The sequence below is a fragment of the Nestor notabilis genome, unplaced genomic scaffold (genome assembly GCF_000696875.1).
Source record: "Nestor notabilis isolate BGI_N333 unplaced genomic scaffold, ASM69687v1 scaffold7899, whole genome shotgun sequence".
Taxonomy (NCBI): Eukaryota; Metazoa; Chordata; class Aves; order Psittaciformes; family Psittacidae; genus Nestor; species Nestor notabilis.
The window spans coordinates 1-18,258 of NW_009944996.1; the positions used below are offsets into that span (position 1 = coordinate 1).

Genomic DNA, 18,258 nt, shown 5'->3' on the forward strand with positions numbered 1-18,258 from the left:
GGGGCCAGCGCTCACCCCCAGCCCCGACTTGCTATTGCCCCGCAGCATCGCCGATAAGGTACGGCCCGGGGAGGGGTGTCTGCCTTTGCAAGGAGCAAGGGGAGGAGGGTTGTGTGAGTGCGTTTGTGTCCCTGCCACATCCCCTTCCTCGGCTGCATCCCCGGCTCCCCGCAGGGAAGTGAAGCCCTGGGCGCTGCTGACATCCATTCCAAGACCCCCGGGGCTAATCGGGGGGGCGAGGGCATCCGGTGTGCGGGCTACAGGCACCGTGTCCCTCTCTGCCAGGGAGCAGCTGGAATACCGGTGCTCTCTCTTGTCACCAGAGTGGCTGCATGAGGCAAGGTTTTACTGATCGTATCTTCCCGTGGCTCATACCCTCTACAGATGGGTCTGAACGCTTCAGGAATTGCTGCAACTCCCTCACAGTGTCCTTCCTGTAGCCCTCGGGAGAGGCTTGGGGCTCCCGTTGTTTCCTTACTGCCGAGCTTGCCATCATCTTGCTTGTGATTGTCCTTCCTATAGCTGAGCTCCTGCTCGCTTTTTCACAGCAGTGTAAGATGGAAAGGATGCTGTTGCAGTAACATCTCTGGCGGCTTTCCCTTCCCTAGTTCTGGCATGTGTCTGCGGGACACTAGCAGGCTTCGTAAAGTGCTTTGCCTGTGTGTGGGCCTTGGATGTGGTAATTCCTGAATGTGAAAGCAGCAGTGGCAGTACGGCACTGCTGATACGTTAACTACACTTGCAAGGACTTGGTATCTCTGTGGGCAGACTTCCTGAAGTGTCTTAAGGTCGGATTCCCTGGGAGCAAGGGCTGCAAGGGGTGAGATCGGCTTGAAGTTTTATAGTAAGCTTTTCTGGGGCAGTTCGTGTGTGAACAAGGTGTTACAGAGCTGCTAGTGGCAAGAAGTGCTTTCCTATGGCTGTTGTCCTGGGCATTGTGGCGCTGCTTCTGGGCAGGACAGATGTGCTAGCCCCCCAAAACGCTGAGGCTGCCCAGCAGTGTCTGGCATGTATTTCCCATCTTCTAGGGAAATGAGTCAGGGTCGTCAGGCCTCTTCCATGTGTCACCTTCTGCTGCCTTGTAACTGTGCTGCACAGATTCAGCACTTGTTCCTGCCCAGGTCGAGGGCCCCCTTCTCAAACATTTGCCCACTATTGTGCAAGTAAGAAGCCATGCTTACCTTTCCTCTGTGAAGGTACGCCTTCATCTAAGAAACTCGTCAAAGCGTTGATGGCCCTATGAGAGAGGGGGTTATGTGATTAAGATGGGAGTAGGAATTGTGGAATCTTTTGTCTGTGATAGATTGGATTTACTCATGTAATGAGGTTGCTGTCTGATCAACCTGTAGCAGTAAGAGTTGCTTTCTGTGGGTCTGTGTGGTGGTGGTACTGTACTCACTTTGTTAGCACTGTCCATCCACATAGCTTGTAAAAAATGCTGTTTCTAAGAACAGCTCACATGCTGTAACTTCTTTCCTCAGCTGTACTAATGAGCTTTTTTGCTTCTGGAGCACGAGCAAGCTCTTCTCTGCTTTGCTCTGTGTCTGAGAAGTGTATCAACACCCCTAATAACCTCGAAGCACAAATACCTCTCTAGCCTGAGGCTGTGGCCAGCTATCTTCTCATCAGTGGAAAAGTTTTTGCACAGTTTTTCTACTAGCAACACGGGTGTAGTCCATCTTCTAGGACTGTCCTGTTCTAGCACTTTGCATCAGAGAAGTTCTTTAAAGGGGAGAGCAAAAAGGGGCTGAGGTATGCAATTTTTAGACTTGAGAGCAGTTTTGTGGTTGACCTGGAAATGGCACTAGGGTAATGAGCCTTGCAGAATGAAAGGATTTCCAGTAGGAAGGCAGAAGTATTCTTTTATTTTTTAATTTTTTTTTTCCTTCTAGCTGAATTAGCAGAAAAAGCCAAACATCTGATCCTTCTGATGGAAGGAGTCCAACAGTTCTACGGTGTGAGGGATGTCCCTTCTGTTTAATACCTGATGCACTGGCAAGAAAAAAAGTGAGCTGACTTCTTTCCCAGTTTATGAAGAACATGTTCTTCATAAGAACAAAGTTAGGAGCTGGTGTTCCTAACTGTAAGGCAATAGTAAACTTCAACCACTTGCACTGTGTATTGGGTTGTCTAGAGAGTGAGTATGGTAAGTGAAGGTAAATAGGTAAAACTGACGTTTAAGTTGCTAGTATGTCTCATGGTCTTAAGCTCTGGCGGTGGGTCATTAATCTTTTGAAAGGCTGCCTCACTAATCGACTGACAATGTGTGGATAGCTCCAATAGTTTGGTAACAGAAGGAGGTCAGTATTCAAGTCTGACTTAGGCTTAAAGCTCTGCAGCTGTTCTTTATTGATTCTTGAATAGGAGCTCTGCTCATCTGCTCCCTTGGCCTTTCCAAGAGTCTTTCTGGAGAGTCTGGTGGAGATAAGCACCGCAGAAGTTTGGGACGAAGTCTCCAAAGCTTCAAAGTGTCTCTGAGTCCTTACACTTCTGTAAGGACCACTGTTCATAACCTGGCCTGTACTAGGACATTTCTCTGGCAGAGGGATCGTGGCAATGTCTGAAGTGGGTAACTTTCATTTTCTGGGTGGTTCTTACCTGCTGTAAGCAAGTATTTCCTAAACATAGCTGCAAGATAAAGGTAGCAATCCTTTGAGGGGAGAAAGTGCAGAAGTAAGGGAAGTTGTCTGCCCATAAAGCAGTGCTTCAGTTTCCATTGCCACAGATGTGCGGCCTGAAGTGGTTGAACCTCTGGCATCACTGATTTGCTTTCTTTAAGGCCTGTTTTCTTTGCTTTTTTGGAGTTACTCAGTAAGAACACTACTTTATCCTGAGTCAGGAACGCTGCCTACATGAATTCTGTTGGGTTTTGATTCAAAAGTGGGAATAATCTAGTAGCTTAGACCCTGGCTAACTCTAAAGTCTCATGAACCTTTGGTTGCTGTTTAAGAGCAGTGGCTAATATGACTAGAGCAGTGGGTCATGGGGAAGGGAAGGAGAAAACCTTCTATGCCGTTTTCTGTGGCTTCCCTGGTTCTAAGTGGGCTAGTTTCAAGTTTTCTGAATGTCATGAAAAGGGCTGAAGAGCTTTCATGTCTGAAATAGCGTCCTCATCCTGACTTGGAGGAGCACTTTTAAGAGCCAGGAAACCTTGACTTCTGAGCAACATCTAATGTATTAAATGAAATGTACATTTATGGCTAAGTACTTGGCTTTCACAGTGATTCTGCAGCAAACATGAAACACTTGAGTTGTAGATTAATGTCTCTGAAGCATTTCTGTATTGGCCAGATCTTTCTGTAATGATCTTTCTGTTCCCCTCAAGTCTAATGGCATTAAGCATCGTTTGTCCTGATACCTGACCACCATCAGCTTTTATAAGCTTATTTGGAGGCTTTGCCCTGCTAGCCTCCAAATAAGGAGACAGCTAAAGCTGAACCTAAGCCCCCCCCGCCTTCTTATATCTGGTGAGAGGGAAACGTGCAGGAGGAAAAGATCCCTCAGGATACATGACAGGGTCCATTGCAGTTAGCTGTCTAAAAAGAGTTCTTGCTCTCTCACAGAGCTTTGGGAAGGCATACAAGCTAATTGAGATTTGCTTTTTGATGCAGATCTTCTGCAGAGGAGGGTAAGACAAATGGGGAAGTGTCAGAGAGACTTTCTTTCCTTTTTTTCCCCTTTATTTTTTAAAAAAAGCAAAAAAACTTCTGCTTACATGTGACTGCTTGACTCTAATTGTCACTTTTGATAGCAAACCTACTGTGTGCACTAGGACAAACACTTTGACACCAAGGCAAAAAGGCATTATTAATCGTTTTCTGGGTTCAGAACAGAGCTGAGAGGTAGATGGCATTCTGCTGTGTGATTGTACCTAAATGGTTGTATAAGTATGGTAAGACTCAGGATGCAGCTTCACTGAGACCGTGCAGATTTAATAGCACACTGCTGTCACTGTTGGAAGTGCCAGGCTGTGCAAAATTAGGAAGAAGGTGTTCTGTATGGCTTACTCGGGCTGTCTTCTAACTGTCTTCTCGAAGGTCCTTGTAGACCTTCTAGACTTGTGATAGTATCTTCTTAACAGGATGATGTTGGCTGTTCTTGGTATGGTTTGTCTTGAGACTGACAAAGCAAACTGATAGGCTATTGACTCCCAGTACTGGTTTCTTGCCTGGAACTCCAAAAGCTTTCATATCCCACCTGTCCTAGGGCTCAGAGTCCTTTGTCTTCTTTCGGGTATCTCTGATGGCCTGGTAGTGTACTTGTGGCCAGCTACCAATAACCTGTTCAGCTTTTCTTCTTTGAAGACATGCATGCCTTGTATTTGGCTCTGTAGCTAGACAGCTGAAGTGAGCTCCAAGGCTGTTTTGCACATAGTATATCAAGCAGAGCTGATATTAAATACCAGGATTGCAATAAATACATAGCTTGAATTTGCTAATTCATGGAGATGAATGTTAAAACACCTACTGCAAACTTCTGATTACTAACTGAAAACCATTGCTTGCATGCTTGCTCATCTGCTTCCAAACTACAACCCTGGAGAGCCCCTAGGTCTGAACTAGCACTTGATCAAGTATTTATACTTGTTGTGTTTGCTGGAGTGCTCATACCTAGCACTTATATTCTGGAAGGGAGCCTGGCAGCTCTCCAACAAAAAATATACCAAGAGTCTGGAGAGCTACTTCCAGCCTCCTTGGTTGCTAGTTTATAATTATTGCTCTTAACTTCATCCACCCACAGATGAAACCAGTTTGCAGTATAATATGAAAGCTTAAAATAGATCTGCCTGAGCTTCTACAAACCTCTTCTGTGACTACATGAGAACCGCTGGACCAACACTACGTATTGTTCTTAAAGCAAGCGGGAGGTAAATTCTCAGTCTTTGGAGAGACTGAAGACTACAGAAAGTCAGAAACTGAAGTTGATGAACTTGTGAAACAATGTCAGTGTGAATGAGCCGATCATGGTTCCAATCTACAGTAACACAGAACTGACAAATGCAGAGAAGTTGAGGCTGGTAGGCATCTCTGGCTATCTTCTAGTTCAAACCCTTGGCTCAGAGAAGGGCTAGCTAAAGCAGGCTGCCCAGGGCGCTGTGAAGTTGGTTTTTGAATATATCTCTGGGCAACCTATTCCTGCATCCAGTCACCTGCAAAGTAAAATTTCTTTCTCACATTTAAGTGAAACTTCCAGTCTTTCAGTTTGTGCCCCATGTGTCTTGCTGTTGGATCCACTGAGAAGAGTCTGTCACCACCTACTGTAGACTCCCTCATCAGGTATTTATCCATGTAAACATCCCCTGAGCATTCTTCTTTGTAGGCTGTTGATCTTCTTTGCCACGAGGCATATTCTTGGCTCATGGTCAGCTTTCAACCAGTATCTGTTGTGTGGTGTGGATTTTTTTTGTGGCTGGGCTTTTTTTGAGTTTCCTTTCCTTCTGCATTTCAGAAGGAAAGCCCCCAGCATGTACTGGTGCTACATGGGTTTATTCCTGCTAAGTACGGGACTTTGCATTTTCTCAGGTTGAATTTCATGAGGTACTGTTAACCTGTTTCTCCCTCTGTGGAGGTCCCTCTGAATTACAGCTCAACCATCTGATGTATTAAGTATTCTACCCAGTTCTGTACCCTCGGCACACTTTCTCAGGATGTACCCTGTCCCATCATTTAGGTCATTAATGAAGGTGTTAAAAAGTTGTGGCCCTCTTACTGTCTGCTGCTATACTCCGCTAATGACTGCCTTCCAGTTGGCTTTTGTGGGATCACAACCCTTTGAGCCCAGCAGGTGAGTCATCTCTTCATAGCAGGTGTTGGTTAAGCATGACTTTGCTGAAGTCCATGGTGACTTCTCATCACCATGTCTTTTGTGCCTTTGGAAATGGTTTCCAGTGTTTGCTTGATCACCTTTCCAGGGGTTGAGGTGAGGCTGACCTGCCTGTAGTTCCATGTATCTCCCTTCCTGAAGACAGGAGTGACACTTAGTTTCTTCCAATCCTTGGGAATCTCCCCTTGTCACCGTAGTAAGGATAAGATAATTGAAAGTGGCATTACAGTAGCATCATCCAGCTCCCTCAGCACTTGCGACTCTGTCTCATCATGGGTTTATGTCTGTCCAGTTTTTTGAAATACTCCCTAACCTGGTCTTCCGTCACTGATGGTGAGTTTGTTTTGTTCCAGACTTTCCCATTGGGCTCAGGAGCCTGTGATCCCTGAATGCTAGTCATCTCAATAAACACTGAGGCAAAGAAAGCACCAAGTACCTCAGTCTTACATGTGTCCTTAGTCATCAGATCCTCTGCCCCATTACACCTACATTTTCCTTCTTCTTCATTTTGCTGATGATGTTCCTTTCTTGTTGCTGTTGTCATCCTTTGCCAAGTTCAGCTCCATATCACTGAGTCCATGTCTGCATGCTCAGACAGCGTCTCTCTATTCCTCCTGGGTCAGCTGTGCCTGCTGCTTCCTTTTCTTATGCTTTGTGTTTTATTTGAGTTTAGTCAGGAGCTCTGTGTTCATGCATGCAAGTTTCTAGCCACCTTTTCTTAATATCTTGCTTATTGGGATGGACTAGTTTTGGCATGGAGAGGTGTGCCTTGAAAATCAACTAGTTCTCCTGGATGCTTCTCCTAGCAGATCCCTGAACAGACCAAAGTCTATTCCCTGGAAGTCTGGAGTTGCGATACTGGTCTTTGCTTTGCTGCATCCTCTTGAGATCCTGAGCTCCACTAGCTCATGCTTCTATGTCTGTGGCAGCCCCCTGTCTTCACATCTCTGACCAATTCTTCCTTCTTTGTAAGAGTAAAGTTCAGCAGAGCATTTCCCCTTGTCAGCTTATTAGTCACTTGTGCCAGGCAGTTGTCATCAATGCACTTCAGAAACTTTCAGATTGATGTCACTTCTAGCAAATACTGTTGTTATTGAAGCTGCCCCTAAGAACCTGTGAATATGAGGCTTTCTCCAGTAATCCCCTGTCCCTGTCTGCAGAAGTGCTTGAAGGACACAGGAATATTGCTTTCCACCTAGGACAGTAGCATTTCTAGTTTGGTTGAACTGTCTCCTAATTGTTTCAGAATTCACTCATTTATGAAGCTGTTACCCTGGCTTTTTTGAAATCTGTGGTTGCCTTTCCCCCAGTCACTGCGCTGAATGGTGAGGTTATGTTGCATGGTAGGTGTGTTAAATTACTGAACCATGGTTCTTAGGCCAGGAAGCTTTCAGGTACAAGCAGCCTGCTACATGTTTCACCAGTGGGCCGTCAGCTCTCCAAGGTTGAGCTTAGTTGTTTTGTTGTTTAAAGCAGCTGCTGTCTCTTCTGTTGCACTGTGCACGTGTGTCCACACATGAACAGCACTTTTCTAGTCTGCTAGTTAAGAGAACTGACTTAAACCTAGCATGGCTTTCAGCTTGCCATCAGTGCTCTATCCACAACCAAGCTGCTGGCTGAATCCATTTCCTGTTCCGTTAATTCTGGTAACTAGAACTGCTTTCTCTAGCTATTTCATCTTTCAAACTCATATCACTCGTATAGGTTAATACCATGGTATGTCATTGAAGAGAGTGCTTTTCTCCTTTTTGCTTGTGAGCCACTCTAGGGCTTGGTGTTGAAGCACATACAACATCATATTGATGTGCTTGATTGCAGTCACCTTCATTTAAAGCACGCTTACCAATCAAATCCTATTTCTATAATGGTACCTAACAACGTAGGTGTTCTAGTACTGTTGGAAAACTGGTCTCTTATGTCTAAAACTGATTGCTTTGATCTGCAACTTCCCAGTACAGCGAGTTTCTCTGGAATTGGCAGTTCCCATCTCTTCTGAACAAGATGAATGATAGCTAACACTTGACTTGGGACAAACACTTGCATCAACATAACTGTCTTAGTACCGTTAGTTTTTTTTTTTAATCTTTTCATCTGGTGAAACTTAACACAGCTTCTACTGTATCACACTATTATTACTTGTGGTTCTTATTTCAACATAATGGAGGGAGTGGTATACTTGGAGCTTGAGCTTGGTGTTCAACTGGTGTTCAAGCTTTCATAATCTTTTTAGCAGGATTGCTTCATGCTTAATGAGACAGAGTGTTGAAAACAGATATTCATAATGTACATGGAGGAACGTGGTTCTTCAGCAGGTTTTCAGAAGGGTGAGTCTTGACAATAACTTACCAGCCACGGCGGAAAAAGTTATGCTTGGTGGTCGGAAAGAATCCACTGGGCTGCCTGTGCTAGAATGCCTCAAACCTACCTGAGATGCTGGATGCTCTCTGAGCTCCTTCATGAGGAGACAGGAATAACCAGATTAAGAAGCACTCTTTTTACAGCTGTGTGGGCACACCTCAGGGGTTTATGGTAAGCCTTGGGCAGCACCTTCCTGTAATTAATAATGAGAGAGACAGAGGATAAAGCAGAGGATTTCCTATTGACACACCGTGATCTGGGAGACATCAGTTCCTAGTGCAAACTGCTGTCCTTGTGTCTTCTAGCACTGTGGACTACTCGTGGTATCTTGAGCAGATCATCTGGCTGTCACATTAGCGAGTCTCCTCCTTATCTGAGTGGAAAGACTGGTTTCTGTGAAGTAGGTCGGGAGACAAGACAGGAGCTTTTATGTGAGACTTAACTCAGTGCTGCTGCATGAAAATCTACTTGCAACACCTAAACTGCATCTCTGAGATTGTAACTTGCATGTTCTTTCAGTATGCAGAAGGCAATACAGAAATTAAAAACAGCATTTAATCTTGTGTATTTATCAGAATTAACTTCACTGAGGCTTGTATTCTGCTGACCTTGAGCAAGGTCTGAAATGCTGAGTTTTTTAGCTGTGGCTGACCTGCCTTTGTGAGCCCAGGTTGCACTGCAGATGAGACTCCGTGCTTTTATGGCTAGGGAAAACTCCCACCACTATGACGAAATGGTGGCAGAAAATGCTGCCTTGGAGGGGGTGACAGCTGTGACCCTGAAGTAGAAGCTGAGTGAATTTACACTTTTTAAGAATTTACTCTTAGTAAATCATCAAAATACCATGGGGAATCTGTTTCTCTTCCCAGTCATATTAACTGACAGAAGATAGCTGCTAGAAACAGTGTAGTGGCCAAATGAAGATGGGAAACAAATCCAGTCACTCTTAGTGAGTTACCATTCCCAATGCTAGCCCAATTTAGATGGGTTATTGACTGTTGAATTTGTGGGCCATGTTTTATTTTCTAAATTGAGAGAGGCAGGGGGTGGAAAGAGGTGTTGCTTTCAGCTGTAGGTGATATTGTAATGCCAAAACTGTTGATTATCAACCAGATACTTCAGAAATCAAGAAGTATCTGTCTGAATAAGCGTGTAGGTGACATGGGTTAGTGGAACTAGCTGAAGCTGTTCTAAAATAAAGACAATAATAGAAAACAACTGCAAGGAAAGAGCTCAGCCAAGAGCTGTATTGAGAGCAGTCTTCAAAGCGTAAATTCCTTTGGAGAACAGCACTGTCTTATAGCCAGTTCAGAGCTTCTACACTGCTTCTGTAAAGCAATGAGCAGGAGGTGAGGAGTTACTCGGGAAATGAAATCAGTGATGTCTCTAACCCCTGAAGGTAGGCTTCTGCTGGACTCAGGTTTGTGGGTTTGTGTGTCTTAGGTTGAAGAGAACAGTACTAGCATAAGGGAGCAAAGACATTATGAAAATGCGAGGTAGTCTATGCTGCAGGAAAATGAGCAAAAAATAAACAATGACTGAATTTTCTTGCTTCTAGATGATACCCTCAAATTAAGGAGCTCAGATCCTACTATGACAACCTCTCTGCCTGTCTTGGAAAATAACAGTCGCAGTGGTCTGTAGTGCTACTAATGATGGATAGCTTACATCATTGAAGCACATGCTTTAGTCCTGATTCTTACTTAGTCTGTGCTCTAGCTTCAAGCTGAATTTAAGTCTGAAAAACCAAGCTTTTTAAAACCACCTAATGTTGTGTATCTGAAAGTAGCTACTAGCCTCCCAAAGCCAAAATAGTAGCAAGAGGTGAAGCTTCTGTGTCACATCTGTGGGGAAAGCTGTTATTACCGGTTCAATCGCCTGTCCTCATGGGAAACTGTTGCCTTAACATTGCTTCAATGGAACTTGCTGTATCCTTCTGAAGAGCCTCCTAGGGTATAAAAAACTCCATCTTAAAGTCTGTCTGCCTAGCTGTCCTCACTTTTCCAGTGAGCTTGAATGACGTGGTGTGTTCCTTGAGAAAAGAAGGAATATGCTGCAGTGCAGGTATTGCTTAAGGGCAGAGAAGCCTTTTCCCCCTCAATGCTGTGGATGATGCTAGCAACAGCTACTTTTGACTAGCTTAGTGGTGAAAATGCTGACATGTGGCAGTGGTTAAGTGATAAACTACCCCAAACAATACTCAAACTCATGCTTACCTGGGTAGCACTAGTGCCTTTGCTGTAGCTTTTTAGATGCTAGAATAAGGCAAATTGAAAGTGGAAGTCTTGAATGCTGCCAAGACATAGCTGTGTTTTGGGTTATTGATAAGAAAATCCCTGTGAAAATGTAATCAGTACTGTTTATTACCAGTGGTCAGTTTGGTCTCTTCCAGATTTGCATGCTGATTTTAGGGTCCTGATTAGCTTGTACCTGGTTCAGTATAGTACACTTGAAGCCATGTGTGCCAAATATATGTATTGTGCCACAGTGGCTGTCGGGATCATCTAGATTTATTAGTCTGTACATCTTATGCCTTGTTTCTTCCCTCCACCAGTCTCTATAGATATGAGGAAATACTGCATGCCTACTTTTCCTCACTTGCTCTCCTTAAAGCAAGGGACTGAAGTGGTCATAGTGTGTGGGTTTTTTTGTTGTTTTGTTCTGTTTGTTTGTTTTTCTTACTATGGTTATTTTACCTCTCTGGGAGCAAATGCCTTTCTATTTGAAAATATCTTGTTTGTCAGCAAACATGATGGAAGGCCAGCTGCTAAATTGCACCTGAGTAAACGAACCCTGAAAGCTCCTCCACGAGCACTCGTCTGCAGCTCTTCCAGGCTTTGAGATGAAAACATGAGTTTCTTCCCTTTGAACATCTCTGCCTCACTTTCACAGTGGTGTCTTGTCAGTCTGACTGTCTGTCATGAAACTTCCACTGATCTTGTGTAGAACTCATCTGAAACAGTGAGCACAAGGAAACCCACATCGTAGTGCAGTGTGGAAGTATATTCTTGCTTGTTTAAATGAAGTATTCACCAGGATACTGCAGTGCTTTCCAGCTCTCTATCATTTGTTTCTCTCTCTTTTTTTTTTTTTCTCTCTGCTTCTCCCCAGTACTTTGCATCTTTTCACATTTAAAAACTACTTACTTGAGTTTGCTCTCAAAAACATCTCAGCCTCAAATAGGCACTTTGGTGACACTGGATACCTAGATAACAGACGCAGCTAAACCTTTTTCTAGAGAGTAAACAAGAGAAAACTGTTGCACAGTATGTCTGCAGAGCTTTAACACAAAGCTGGATGTCTCTAGGAGAAAGCAGTTGAGTTTGGACAAGCTTAAACTGTTCCATCTGTAATCAGATGTAAATCTGGCTTCTTGGATTGGGAATGACTCCTAGTCATATGCTGGATTCAAGTTTTCCTGCTCATGGTCTCAATCTTGGCTGCTTCTTTGCTAGTTAGAAGGTCACAGCTCAGGTTCTGAAAATAAAGCTTTAAACAAAACGCTGGGTGTGTTAGGCTTGTTCATTAATGAGGTGCTCTTTAGCATATTAAAATGGATTACGTGATGTTCCTGTGCACACAGGTGCAAAAAAGCCTTTTGACCTTTTGGGCACAACATAGCACAGTAACATGGTTGATTACATGTTTATTACATCAGATTAAACATCTGTGAGATGCCACTCATGAGCCTCATTTTTAGAGTTCAATCTGAACCACATCTAGCTTTGGTTTAACAGTTCCCCTTCCAGACTACAAAAAGAGGCTACCCTCTTAAGGACTTTGTGAGAAGACAGACATATAGCCAGACTGTGTGAATGGGTGGTCTGATGCGGTACTTGACATCTTATTGTGACACCTCCCTTTGCCCCCATGCACAGGAAGGCTGAAACTGAGCAGTATTAGCTAGCTGAGTCCTGGAAGACTTCAGCAGCAGAGGTAGGAGATGAGTTATTGTTCTTCCTGAAAATTCTGTTTGCAGGAAATGCTTCTGTGCCCACATTCTTGCTCTGGTTAGCTTAACTACAACGACTTACGGTAAAACAAACCACAGTGTAAAATAATCCATCCTATGAAACTTGGCTGTTAGCCTCAGGAAAGAGATGGGAATCCCATGACCTGCACGAGAAGGCTTGGAAAGTGCTCATGTCATATACAGTGTTTTTGAAGCTTGTTCCAGTATTTCTTTGTCCAGCTAAAGTGCAAAAAACCACAATTCCAAGTATGATACCTTTATAAGCAGGAGTTTTCTTAAGTCTTGAGTGGTACCAAACTGCATGCTGTTATGATCAGCTGCTGTATCTGAAATTCTTATTTTTTTCAGGGATACTGATGAGTCTGTCTCCTGACAACTCTGACCTACAGAATAGAAATGCTAGTTTGTGGTGGACACCAGAACAAAGTAATCAGACCTGTGGCTTGGCAGCATGCTGTACTCTGACACCTATTTAAAATATCCTGAGAGCAAATTGATCCAGCCTTTATCTAGTGGCTTTTTTGTTAGATGGGCAGAACACCAGTGGTACTACTAGAACCGTAGAGGTGTGGCTCAGACCAGAAGTGGTAGGCATGCCCCATTAGAGTTGAGGGCTTTCTGCCCAACTCTGGAGGGCCCACAGACTTGCTGCATGATACTCTTCATGGCTAGGAAGTGAAAAATCTGGACAGTCTGAGTCCTCACACCCAGCACTGTCCCTCTTCTGCTGACACATTTCCAGGTAAGAGCCAAAACTGCTTTGGGCTTGGTCTATATTGCTCTTAAAATAGTCTCAACCTTGCAGTCTGGTTTTAGATGATTAATATAGTGGGAAACACTCACATCTTTTGAGGTTATAATCTTGTTCCCTGTAAGTACACCTACACATACTATACTGTCCTTCCCATTAATGGAGAAGGATGTCAGGAGCTGGTGTTCATGTAATCACCCTTTCCCAGAAGGGTAGGTCCTTCCTTAGAAGTTGATTCTTGCAGTTCTTGTCAAACTACAACTTAGCACTGTCTTTTTTGTGGATCAGTGTAGAAATGTGCTGCTTCGTCCTGGGAATAATTAAGGGGGTTGGAATTTAACTGTTGGCTTTTTGTTTGTGTGGGGTTTTCTTTATTTTTTTGTGTTGTGGGTTTTTTTTTTTGGTGGGTTTTTTTTTTTGTTTTTGTGGCTTTTTTTTTTTGGTGGGTTTTGTTGTTGTTTTTTTTTTTTTTGTTTTTAACCTTTTAGGGCAAGACTGCCTTCTTAGCTTGTCTTCCCTTCTGTGTTCAGAGCATTCTCCCTTCTCTGCAGTCTGGATCCCCACTTCGGTTACTCTTGCCTTATAGTAGCTGCCCAAAGACATGTGCAAGAGAAGAGGACATGCAGCATCTCATGTCAGTCTCAGATATGTGCAGGGAAACAAAGGTGACCTGTATCAAGCAAAGTATGATGCTGATACCTGAGAGAGAATGAAACTGAACATATACCAAGGGGAAGCAAATACCTATTCTTCCCTTGCTTGTTCTCTATCTAAAGAGAAGTTTAGGTATTTGTCTGCAGCTGGTCTTGGATTATAGTTTTGTGCAGACTGAGATTTCACTATACAGATGCTCAGCGAGATCTTCCAATAGGATACTGTGCTGTCAGTGACAGATGAATTGATCTAGATGGACTGAAGGATGCAAAGGTGCTTTCTGTTCCTGCACAGAGCTGACCTGTACAGGCCAGTGAGAGAATTCTATAAACAAAAAAACCTGCTTTCAAAACTTGCAGAGGTGAGTCAAGTATTGCTTGAACAGGTATTTGAAAGCAGAATTAATGCAAACTTTTATAGTGTTCTTGGGAGTATTTACACCTAAACCCCTCTAGTTTTCCAGTCACCAGCAGCAGTTCTGCTATGGCTTATTATTGAGTCCTGATGGTACGAAGGTAAGACTGCTCCAAAAACCAGCTGCAATCTTTATGTGGAATCATTGTCCTCTCAACATGACTGTATCTGTGGTTGTGTCTCTCTGGGAAATGCATGGCAAAAAGCAACAGAATGCTTTGAAACACAAGGGGAATGGTACAGCACTCTGAATTATGGAAGGGAAGCAGTGGGGCTGCATAGTAGCATGGGCCTGGCTGTAAGGTCCTCAAGGTAGGTGCGGATATTTGGGGTTAAGTGTTCCACTTGCCTCTGAACAGCAGTATTGCTAAATGTCTCTTACTGTCACCTAATACTTGTTGAATGAGAGCTTTGTGTTTGCACCATCAGGTGGTTTCAGGCTAACCCTTTGCAGAAATGAGTTTATCTGTGCCTGGAAATCTTAGCTGAACCACCTCTTCCACTGCAGGGACTACTGCTTAGACGTCAAAGCTGCCTGGTTAAGCTGTACTCTTGCTAAGGCAGGATAGGTGAAAGCATTCTGATTGTAGAAGCTGAAGTACTGACTAGCTCTATGTAACTCAGCAGGAGATTGCCTGATCTTCACTTGACAATAAACCAATTGCTACAGAATTTTAGAACCTTTTTTAGCTTTGAAGGGTTGAATCCTGGATGCTTTCTCTGCTGTGAAAGCACTGAGGGAGGCGGCTATCCAGAAGACCGAATACCAAGCTCCTGAGGTTTTACTTTATGTGGATCCAAGCTGCTCCACAAATCCAAAATCTTGGAAAATCTCCTGAGAGATTGAAGGAAGGAGAAGGTGACATCAGCTGGAAACTTCCCAACTCATTTTGCATCTCACATGTAGACTTCTAGTTTATAAAATTCAGATGAATTTTAAACCGTAATGAAGTGAACTTCTTGATAGATTTAGTATCTGTTTCTGGGCAAGCTAACTAGTCAAGGTGTTTGGACTGCATAATACAACAAAAGAATGTGAAGCTGCTTCCTCACCAGATAGCAGCCTGCATAGTTGGCAGGGCTTATGCATTTCCAACATAGGCAGTTAGTTCCTAGCTGCTGTGTGCTGTAAGATATCAGACGTGCTGCTAGAGTCATCTGATCTCATGCACCCATAAATTTGGGTGCCTTGAGGAATCCTGCAAAACCCATAGGAATGCATGGATTCCATCTGTAGGTGGTTGTACAACTGTGCACAAAAGCCTAGTATTTTACCAGTCAATATGAACCTGGAGGTCTGAATGTTGTACTATTTCTGCTACAGGCTGTGATACAGACCATGCTAGAACTTCACCTGTCCTGCGTCATGAGCTGGTGACAAAGCTGTGAGACTGGCCTGAGGAGCTGAGGGACGGAGGCTAAGGATCTTTGCTCTTTCATTTAGAAATAGCTTTGAAACTTGAGGAAGTCTTCATGAATACTCTCTAAGACCTGAAGAATGTCTTGACAGAACTTGTCCTCTGTTCTGTCTCCCTGGCTGCCAGAAGCAGCCTTCCCTCCTCCCTGCTGGGGGGCTGCTCAGGTTCATGGCGTGTTCTGAGAGGCTGTGACGAACAGGCTTTTTTTTTCTTGTGTAAAGAGCTTTTTGAGCAGTAGGTACCTTCTGGAACTTGGACTGTGCTGATCTCTGGTAATGCACATAGGTACTTAACAACAGTGGATGAGCAGATACTTGATGTGCTAAAGGTGAATCTCTGGTGCATGAATCTCTGGCACTGAAGTCAGATCATATACAAAACAAATAATACTAGACAGTACTTCAAATGCTTGTGGGTATGTAGCTATGCTGGCAGGTAGAAATGCAGATAGCTACAGCTTTCCTTGCCTGCTGGGCTCTGCAGGACATACTCCTCTTTCTGTGGTAAAAGCAGACTAGAGTAAGATGATGCTTCACCACTGCAAAAAAATCTCCCAAGTCACATAGAAGAAAGCCAGGGCCAGTTAACGTGATTAGGAGGTGCTCTGCTGAAAGGATTACAGCCTGAAAACAACTCCAATTGCTAGGCCATCTGCTGTGACACTTCAAAGCCTACTTTTTTTTAGCAATAGCAAAGACCAGCAAATGGATCCTGCCTGCTGCTAAACCAAGGTACAGCAGTGATAAGCATTGTTCTTTGTGCAGCTAGGTAGGAGGCTCCACCCATTAAGAAGGACACAGCCTCTAACTTGGCCTTCAACTACTCAAAACAAGACAAGTACCAAGGCATGATGCCAGGCGAGGGTTCTGCCATCACAAGTGAGACAGTACAGCACAGCAGTACTTTCACTGTACACATCCTCTGTCCTTCCCCTCCACCCCCAGCTAGCAGCCCTGCTGCTCCTAGCCTGAGTTTGTCTAGGAGCTTCACTTGATCTAGATCTGGGCTCAGATGAGGTAAAACTATTGCAGCCTTTGTTTTAAGGGCTGAGACATTCCACAGGAATTCCACAGGACCCATGACTACTAGAACACACTCAAATAGATTGAAGTGGATTCCAGCCTTCACAAACCTCTGCTAGAACACACTCAAATAGACTGAAGTGGATTCCAGCTTTCACAAATCTCTGCCCTGCTTAAAAAGTGCAAGACATGCTAGTATGATATTGTTAATCTCCCATCCGAGTTGGTAAGGAAAGTAGCTAACTTTATGCTGGTGGCTGCAAGCTCCATCTTTGGTCCTTCCTCCAGATGATACAGCATTTTTTATTTTAAGCAGATTCCATCCTTTGAGATCTCTTTTGGAAGGTTTTATTACAAGTTTTTCAGATCTCCTGTGCAACCAGGCTTAAGTTGTTTCTGCACGTTAATTCATTTCCATACTGGAAGCTTAGAATTTGACTGGCTGCATTTCTGGCACAACTTGTCTTATACTAATGCTTATTGCACATGGGCAATGATGAGCTGTCTTTTCCTTTTGGAAACAGGAACAGATTTGTCTACAGCTACTGCAGCGTCCCAGGGTTTGCTTTGCTTTTTACTCTGCGCAGCCAAATCCTTCTGTCTAGCTGAACTGCAGATTTTCTGAAGCCATCTCCTGTTGCTAATCTTATCCTGTCTTCTGCTTATTCTGTTTGTGTAACTCCAACAGAACTCCTTATCTACTGAGTTATTGTAGCATTGCTTCTTCCTGTTGTACATGCTCCTGATATGTTGAGTCTGAGCCAGATGCTCTTGTATTTCAAGCTGTCTACCTCATGTATGAGCTGGCAACCAGTGCCATGCTCATCCTGCTTCTTTGCCCTCTTAAGAGAGCACTTGAGTGCCTACCTTCTATTTCTTGCTTACTTGCCATTTAAATCTGAAATTTCTCTCACTGTTGTCAGCCGCTTCTGAGCATTAGCTGGGAGAATGCATCTAACCTTTCTGTTAGTAGATAATAGTTTAGATCGTAGCTTTCCCAAAATGTCTAGGCTAAAGCATTATTCTCCCTACTTCGTAAGTCAGTCTTCAAAGTGAACAGCAATACTACCACAGTTCTGCAGGACAGCAACAGGGCTGTCTGAAATCACAGTACTCCCATGATGGGTTTGTGACAGACTGGTAGGAACTTAGCCTTCTTCTTGAAGCTCTCGCCTGTAATTCTGAACCTGTGAACAAAGGAGGACTTCCTTTGAAGACAGGCACTACCCCTGTCCTTACACAATTGCATAAGGAACACTGATGGACAAAGGGGATCTTAGCTAAACAGGATTGCTTTGCTAAGATTACACGTTTCATCTAGTCATTTAAAGACCATGTGAAGCTGGGGCTAAGCAGTAATTCTAAAACTAAACCACTTCAAATTAACATGCCACTTAGCTGTAGTGATGTTTCTTTGTCTGGCAGAGGAACCTTTGTCCTTACAAGGGAAACACTGTGGATAAATATATTCTTGTGCTATTAGTTAAACAAACACACAAAACTCCTGTCTTCTCTGAAAAGAAGAGCCATGGATCTTGGAACTTTCTAATACTGCTGTCAGATGTTCCTACATACTGTACAACTTGTCACATGCTGTCAGCTGCCTCTGCTTTGACACTGGAGCAGAGAACACACATGAAGTTGCTGTGATGTTTGTGCAAAGTGGAGTAATCACTAGCTGTGTGGAGTAGTTGGTCTAGATCAAAGTGTGAGACTGGAAGGTGTGGGAAGGTACCAAGTTGTCTATTAAGCATTTGGTTTGTTTGTTTTCCTTTTTATCCCCCCCCCACCCCCCCACCCCTCCCCAGCAGCTGAGTCAGTTCCCAAGAATTAGAGACTTTACAA

General features: G+C 43.8%; 1 protein-coding gene across 1 annotated transcript in view; it reads left to right on the forward strand.

Annotated features, from left to right (window-relative positions):
- Positions 1-4: 4 nt before the first annotated feature.
- The window catches only part of SNX30 (sorting nexin family member 30), a gene marked incomplete at its 5' end in the record, with an annotated part of 40,249 nt that continues 21,995 nt past the window's right edge, over positions 5-18,258 (forward strand). Inside the window, one exon of the mRNA XM_010022680.1 lies at positions 5-58. Within this exon, the coding sequence (XP_010020982.1) occupies positions 5-58 (54 nt within the window). The remainder of the gene's footprint in view (positions 59-18,258) is intronic.